The sequence below is a fragment of the Lepisma saccharinum genome, chromosome 21, assembly GCF_977018435.1.
Source record: "Lepisma saccharinum chromosome 21, izLepSacc3.1, whole genome shotgun sequence".
Classification (NCBI taxonomy): Eukaryota; Metazoa; Arthropoda; class Insecta; order Zygentoma; family Lepismatidae; genus Lepisma; species Lepisma saccharinum.
Window position 1 is genome coordinate 346,577 of NC_139249.1, and position 8,893 is coordinate 355,469.

At 40.8% G+C, this 8,893-nt stretch overlaps 1 protein-coding gene across 1 annotated transcript in view; it reads right to left on the reverse strand.

The window, feature by feature from the left end:
- The window catches only part of LOC146004077 (cell adhesion molecule 2-like), a 91,938-nt gene extending 83,572 nt beyond the window's left edge, over nt 1-8,366 (reverse strand). The window contains exon 1 of the mRNA XM_083142703.1: nt 8,176-8,366. Coding sequence (XP_082998829.1) covers nt 8,176-8,233 — 58 coding nt within the window. The 5' untranslated portion in view covers nt 8,234-8,366. The remainder of the gene's footprint in view (nt 1-8,175) is intronic.
- Between the last annotated feature and the right edge of the window lie 527 nt (nt 8,367-8,893).

An 8,893-nucleotide genomic window follows, 5' to 3' on the forward strand; every position in this document is an offset into this window, starting at 1 on the left:
TTTACTAAAGTCCAGAAGTACAAGAATAGTTACTTCTTTAATGTCCATGGCGTGTCTTATGTCGTCCGTCACGTTGATGAGCGCTGTGCAGGTGCTATGGTTGCGCCGGAATCCCGATTGGAGGGGATTCATGCTGGTGCAGAAATTATCAACAGCTTGTTTTGAAATTTATTTTAATCCTTGAAGCTCTTATTGGGTCAAATAAAGTGCACGAACATGGTGATGGACAATTTACACGGTAATACTCACGGATCCCAATATACGTACAATAGCTGTGCTGAATATCAGCATCACGTTTCAGCATACTTTTGCTCCCTACTGTACACGAATATTTGAACGCAATTCTACAAGCCGCCACTGCTTTAAATATTCACTTGTGCGCTGAAAAATTGTACCGCATGTTTAGAAAATTAATATTAATTACCTAGAACAAAAGCATTGTATTACCACAGAGAAAATATTGCGGCTCCATAATTTCTGTGTCAAAATCGTGATATACCGTGCAAATTATTTGAGAATCGCTTTCCACGCCGTGTCCCTGCGTACGGAAACTTAATTCTAATCCTCTGTTGCCTCCTCGTTGTCACCCTTATTCCCTTTCAATTTGCGGCGTATGCGGCGGTGCTTTGTCATGCAGAAAAATTCGCTGCGCATTTTAGCGGTTGTTCCCTGTTAGAAAGTAAACTAGAATGAACTCTGCCGTAAAACATTTTGCATGCTCTATGACGTGGACATATTGCGCAATAGGCGGAGGACAAAAAGTGCATTAATTTCTGCTTTGAGCGCGCAAGCAATGTGTAAACAAATACATTTGCTTGAATTAGTAACTTTTTCAGAATGTCCATTTTACAAACGTTATGCGTACAGGACAGACACATTTTCACCGCGCATACATGACTCAAAGGTCTCGTTCCTAGAAAAAGAATACGTTTTGTCCTGTGTGTATGCAACCACGAGAGACGGATTCGCATTCGACACATACGTTTCCTGTCGAAAAACGAAATAGAATTAGTACTCTACGGACAGACTGTGTCACCAATCAATGCAAGGGCCAGTACTGCAGCGTGAATACGTAGGTGAAAACTAAATATGACTGAAAGCTTTTCCCTACGCATTGCAATAAGACATGAATACTCGGAGGAGAAAAGCATGTAGAGGTACGTGATCCACACATTCACAATCTCGGAGTGGCCTCCGTGGTGGAGTGGTTAGCACGACGTCATGGGTTCTGGTTCGAATCCAGCCTGTGCAGGTGTGTTCCTTGTGAGTGCCCTTTCATCAGTTTCACCATATAATCATCATCCTCATCGTCGCGATTAGCCAAAAGTGGAAGAAAAGCGTCGGTAAATAACAAAAATCCGATCAAATCAAATTCTCATCAGCATCCACCCATCTGCGCTATGCACTCATCTCCGGAGCTGCGCATAGCGGAAGATAAGGGGAGAAAGCGAGGCAGTACACGCTACTGCAAATGGCTGGTTACCGCACTCACTTCTCCTCTCTCGCGTTCATGGCCCAGGGCCTCCCGAGTTACTCCTTGCGCAGACTTGTTTCCGTTCACTCGCTCCAAAGATTGGCGGGATAGAGTGTAAGGCCTCATGTACCTTTCTTTGTTTTGTGGAATTGTTCATTTGTTCAGTTCCTTCGCGATTAGTCGAAAGTGGCAGAAAAGCGAAGTAAAATAAACCAAATCAACAATGTCGTACTTCGTGCAAGTGTTTTGAACATCACCACGCTTCGGCCGATTCGAATCTCCAGGTCTGGCCCCCATGTACCCATTTTGTTAGAGGCTGGGTGATCTCCAGAGCCGATGGAGATCACCCACGCTGGGAGCCGAATCCGGGTCTCCCTCGTAGCAGTCAAACACCCTACCGAGTGGAACACAAGCAAAATATGTTCGTCCATCTGCCTCCCCAATATTTCTTTTCTGTTAGCGTCATTGCCCGTTGAAGAATAAAAATAATAAGAAAGCAGGGCCTCCCCGATGGCGTCGTCGCCTTGTAATCAAGGGGTCCCGTGTTCAATACCCGGTGGACCTAAAATACAAACTCACTCATTCACTCAATAATAAGAAAGTAAACAAAATTCACTCTGAAAATATAATCTCCCACAGACTTTCTGCAAACTTAATGTAAACAAAAAGAGAAAAAAATGGGTCTAAAAAAATGCAGATTCCTTCGTCATGCCTTTGCGGCAGTCCGCCTTAATTGAATTTTCTACTCGGACATCTTTACATGCAGGAGAGTCCACACGCTCATTATGTCCATCACGTCCGCAGAGGTTCTCTCATACTCAAAGGGAAAAAAAAGCATCGCCAACAAAGCCGAGATTTGCCTAATTGCATAAGAGGCTGCCCCCGAATATTAATGCGTGCCACATTCTTCATATTAATGTGAGCTGTCACTTGCAGATGCCGGACTATCGGAACGAAATTTTTAAAATGCTGGTATTGAAAAACCCACAGTGTCATACGAGTCAGGTTTTTTCCTCTTCTGTTCAGTTTTTTGTCACTTTCGATTGTTTCCCAAGCACGAACAGGCAATAACTCTACAAGCCATTCTCTTATCTTCCAGATGCATTGCTATCAGAGAACTGCAATTAATGAATTTTCAGCGGTGACCGTTTCATTACTCAGTCTCTTGGTTTCGGATCGGTATCTTTGTGATTTAACGTCGATTTTCTGTCCTTCTTGGCTAATCGCGATGATATGGATGAGCGATGATTAGGTAAAAGTGGTGATGGTTGAAATAATGATTGAACGAATTAGGTTAATTTGCGTCGTTTTCCTGCCACTTTTGGCTAATCGCAGCGATGAGATTGGGTGACGATATGATGAAATTGTGAAGAGACACTCAAAGAACACCCGCGACCAGCCCGGGATTCTAACGTGGACCACTGGCGTCGTAGCGCGCCATGCTAACCACTCCGCAAGGAAGGTTGGCTGTCCTCATTGTTTCTTCCGTATTTTACTGCTCTAAACGTACAGCTTATGAAAGTGAGCCTCTGGGGACATAAATCTATTTGATTGAATTGGCATCTATCACGAAAATGAAGCCGAGAACAGGGAATCACTGAAAAATAAATCTTCATTTTAATACTGACTCAATTTCTAAAACTATTACTGAGATAAATACTGTAACTACACTTCCGTACGAGGACTAAAATATCCATTCCCTTCTTAAAAGCTGAAGCTGTAAGCATACAGGACAATACAGCATACAAGCCTACAGGGAATAAAGCTGGCTGTCGGCCCAGACGTGACTTGCGGTTATGTTTTCGAGATTGTAGTATTTGGAAGAGAGAATGACTTGGGTCTACCCCAGACAGCTCTGGAGTTCATCCAGCTTCTGGGGTCCTACTTCTTTACTTCTTATGTGCCTTCATGGCAAGGTGCAACGTACGACCAAACTCTTACCTTTTTACAACCCTCCGTGGCGCAGTGGTTAGCACAGCGCTCCACGACGCCAGTGGTACCGGGTTCAATCCCGCCGTGGGCATGGGCGTTCTTTGTGTGTGTCCCTGCATCAATTCCATCACATCACCATCATCGTCGCGATTAGCCAAAAGAGGAAGAAAAGCGACGGTAAATAACAACAACCCAATCAAATCAAATTCTCATCAACATCCACCCATCGAAAGCCTCATCTACCTTTTTTATTTATTGGAATTGTTCTTTTGTTCAGTTCCTTTTTCTTCCAACTTTCCTTCCTCTTCTCTCGACTTCCTCTAATTCCATATTCATATTTTGTTCTCCATCTTTGCAGTGCCTAATTTGTCCACACATCTCTCTTACGTATGTTTATATTTTATTTGTACTACTTCTCGCACTGTATCATTAGCCTACAATCGCCATTGAGTACACTATTAAAAGCTGACTTGAGAAATAACGGTCCGAGACCGTCAATTTCCGTTGCCATCCAACGACCGTAAAAATTACCATAATCGCTTCTTTGGTTTAAGTTTAAGTTGCTGTTTTAAGCCCACTTTGTGCACAGTAAGGCTAATCGGGACTGGACCTACAGTTTAAAGTGGGATCCGAACCACTTGTGCCTCCACCGGGTATCGAACCCGGGACCCCTTGATTACAAGGCAATGACGCTACCACTGCGCCATGGGGGAGGCCCCATAATCGCTTCTAAAGCAGTAACGGCCAGCATATACTAGTTAACCTTATTAATATAACTTTAATCATTCAATTTTTAATAGTTGCTAACAACTTTAATGTATAAAGATTATCTTTCGTTGTACATAATAACTATTCAAATTAGAGTCCTGTATGGGACTCGTTCGAATGGAATATCATTTTAATGTGACAATAATCGTATGTAAAATATCCATCCTGGCAGTTTCAGCCCACAATAATCTCTTTAATTTTCATGTCGTTATGTATTGGTAAGATAGAGTAAGCTACATTTTAACATGGAGATGATGACGATGTTCACTTCAGCTTCAATTTCACTGGGTCTTTCACTTCACGATCCATATTTGAGGGTCCACTACCACAGGCAAATTACGGTTACACGTGTACTACTGGGCTTCGAGCGTATACCCTTTGTTTCGCCTGCTCGAGCGTTATTCGCTCGAGCGAAGGAGCTCTCGATTGCGTACGCTGTCTAGCGTTGTCCGTACGAACTATTTGGCGCTCGAGCGAAATTCTATCACTGCAGGACTCTAATTCAAATTTAAATAATAATAATAATAAAAACTTGTTGTGTCCCGTTTCTATGAGTTAGCAGGCAGTTAAACTTTAAAAACTTTAGAAAAGCTTCAAAATAAATTTCTCAGCTATCTACTATTTAAACTTGATGGTACATATCCAAAACTCACTCCTAGCAACATATTACGCGAAATCTTTAATATTCCGTCACTCGACGAAAGGAGGCAAACAAGTCAAATAACTTTTCTCTCCAAGCTTATCAATGGTAAAATAGATTATTTTAATCTGTTGTCGAATTTAAATTTTTATGTGCCAAACTGTATGTTAAGGCCCAGAACTGTACTCTTTCAAATCCCCCTTGGAAGAACCAAAATGACCGAAGCTGAACCCATGAGGAGAATGTGTAAGTTATTTAATTCAGTTTCTAAGAATAATCCAAGCGTAGACCTATTTAAATGTAATTGTAACATTAGATCTTTTTGCTGAATTTCTGTATGTTTTGTTTTGTTTTGTTCATGGAATTTTGGTTTTCATTCAGCTTGTAAGGTTATATCCAATAGTTTAGCGTCATTTATTGTTGTTTTGTCTCTGTGTTCCCTTTGCTTCTATAATCTAATAGTTAATTTCTCACAATTATTCTTAAAAGTAAAATGTATATTGCATCATTCATATTTCTTGTTAATTTTCTTAGTTATGTTCTTGTTTATGTAATGGTGTCATCCCATATTGAACACTGTAATTGGGCATGCGCCTGTTGTGTTTTTAATTAAAATAAATAAATAAATAAATAAAAGGTGGAATGTTGTACGGTAACGTTTAACACTGTATCACTATGTTTCTCTCTAGCATCTCCTCTCTCGTCTTCAGGTGAACAAATTCCCTTTACTCCTGTGGTGAGGGACGAAGGACTCTGATTTTACTGTACTAATGGCTCCTGTCCAGTGAAGATAGGGTGCTGATCAAGGTGAGTATTAATTTACCTTGTTGCGAAATTGAATTTTTCTACAAGGAATATCTATTCTACGCCTATGGAAAAAACTGTCATCGTTATCTCCTTATAAAAGAAATGTCTGTTTTTCAATAATTAAGGCTTCATTACAATTTTAAACTACTTCAAGTTACACTGGTTCATACCCATCCTTCGCCTGTTAATCAAGGGGTCTCGGGTTCGATACCCGGTGGAGACACATTCCACAGTGGTTCGGATCCAACTTTAAAACTGTAGTTCCAGTCGCGATTACTCTATCTGTGCATAAGTGGACCAATCCTCCGATAAATCTTAAGGTGAAGTTCCACTTTGTACTCAGAGATGCTAATCTGGATTGGACCTACAGTTCAAGTTGGAACGTGATACACTGTTCTGTGTACCTCAACCAAAAATGGAATCCATGACTCCTTGATGACAAGGGAACGGGTTTACCCGGGTGTTGAGATGAGGGTGCAGATCATATTTCATTCTCTTACGGCTAGACACAGAATATGTGACACTTAGCTTCCACTTTACCACAAACAGAATACATTATTCGAGTATGTTGACATGCTTTAAGTAGCCTGTTCTAATGGAAACGTACACGTAAGGGCTCTTTGTTCCCTCTTTAGGAATGAGTCTGTTGTTTGGATGACAAGATTTGCTACTTCACATACACTTCCGATTAAGGCTTGAAGAACTATCTTCCTCCCAACAATACTTTGAATTATAAGTTGAGATTCTTATTAAAACGTCGTGGTCGCATTTGTTATGTAGATGGGGCAATAATTATCTTCATTTTTAGATGTTAATTTGTGGAACTTTTGTCGTTCTTATGTAGCGAAGAAACAACCAAAATGGTGGCAAATAATTGATGTTTTAAATTTTTGTGCATGTTAGGAATTTACGTCCAGGATGCGAGGAACCCTGCAATCTAATAAATATACAACTCAGTTGCCACCAAAAGTGGTGTAACACCCTAATTGGTGTATCATAACACCGTAATTGGTGTAGTACACCCAACGGCGAAAGAAACAGTAGGCGAATTGTCCATCGCCATTTTCATTCGGTCTGTATTACACATTGTGGTGACAATGATTTGAGATAAAGACGTCAATAAGCCGAGTGCAAAACGTGCTTTGAACAAACATAATTTGACTCCTTTAAACAACTGAGGATGCAGAATAAAAAGTAATGAAAATAGTGATGGTCAATTTGCCTACCATTATCTTTGCCGCTGACTGTACAACACCTAATCGGGTGTTAAAGCCCTCCATACTTGGTGTGGTGTGGCAGCGAATGGTTTAACAGGACACCAAAAATGATTTTAAACAACGCCAATTCTGCATTAACACCAAAAGGAGTATTTTGTGCTCACTTTCATATTATTTAGAGTAATGGCTACACGATACGCTATATCAAATCGTAAATTGAAGGCCGTCTTGATTAACCTATCTGTGAATAAAATGGATATAAAAATGCTCTTGGATGTGTAAAATATAATATATACATGTCATCATTCATTGTATAAACCAGATGTTCCCAAACTTTTTCGTTTCACGGCGCCCTTGGTGCTTCAAGATCTTTCAGCGGCGCCCAAGTCAGAATTTAGGCCTGTCTAACACTTGCAACGCTCTGTTAATATGGATAGGTTGCTTGCCTTAAGTTAAAAAATAAACACATATTTCAAATTCAGGATAAAATTGTATGTGTAAAAAGTACTAAATACGCACACATTTGGAACAATCATATAATTGACTAACTAATAAGCGTCATTTCAGTGAAAATATTGGAACATTTCGCGGCTCTCCAGGGCCCCTCGGCGCACTCTTTGAGAACCGCTGGTATACACACTATATGGTACTGTGAACAGGAACAAAGTGGACTTTCATGTTCTGGAGGTAATTGTTTTGCCAAAATAGAGGTCTAGGGCTGGAATAGATGGTTATTTTTGTATGTTGGTATCATAATTCCTCCCATTGCTACTGTAAAATGAACGATCAGATGTGAGGAATAAAGGGAACGAAGACAGAAAACACTTCTGTCAAAGTGTCTCTGGTTCGATTCCCTTTGGAGGCATATTGCACGGTGGTTCGGATCTAAATTTAAACTGTAGGTCCAGTTCCGTTTAAGTTATCATGAAAATAAAGCGGGCTTAAATCTAACTGGAGAAAAATATTCTCGAATCTGTTAAAGTTCGTGATAAAAGGACATTTGAGTCTTCAAAAGTATTAGGCATAATAATGTATCAAAAAAACTAGCAGTTGGAAGGAGCAGTCGTCCCTACCGTACTCAATGTGGATCTACAGCTGTTCGCAATACTTACTTTCCATTGTTGTCGTCCGACATATCCAACATTTTCTTTCTCTTATTGTAACGTTCTCCTTTTCCGTTTGCCTACAAACTCCGTTGAATGTTTGTGTATTGCGATGAACCGCCGAACCCATTTCTTGACTTTGCTTATTTAACACCCTGTAGCAAGCCTACTTTTTGTTTCATCGGGATGAAGAGTTACATCATAACGCTGGGAAAACAGAGCAAAAGCACTTACCTGTACATATAAGAAAAAAGACCTCACACCACAGCAAAACTTTGGCACCGTGTTGCATTTTGTATGTATTCACTGAAGACCACAATAACACGCTTCTCAATGACACTCCAAAAGAGCAGGCTTAGACATTAATCAGATCTCTTAATGAGACGCGATTAACCGACCACATCTGCCACACGATATAGTCAAGCTTTCGGCAAACGATACGCCTTATAGTGTTCATTTCGGCGCTACTGGTGCACGTAATGTGAGCAGCAGAAACTAGAAGGAGCGCGAAGGGTCCTCCCTAAGAAGTACAGGAAAGATCTTACATGAGCTTTCGATTCTGTATTTACAACACGACGTGGCGTGAGGCAAAGTTTCCTTAAGTTAATGCAGTGTTGATTTGCTCCTAATTTCACTATTTGTTTTTACTTTTTTCTGTTCAGCGTGTGCAGTCCCGTTGAGGAAACGTGCAAATTATGTACTGATTGTATTGAGTTCGTTGTACCCTTGCACGCTCGTGTATCTCACGTAAGGTCTCTTAAGAACGTTCCTGTAAGATTTTTGGCGTTGTCTAGTCAAACGTAGCCCAATTGTCCATCCAACAAACTCGCGGGGAAGATTTTGTAACGTGTCGAAAATGTTGTCGAGTCGATCGTAGCGGCTCGGCTCAGCGGAGAAGTTCCGCGATGTTCCCTGACCGCGCTCTCCCCGAATTCTGACTCGGGCCCCGTCT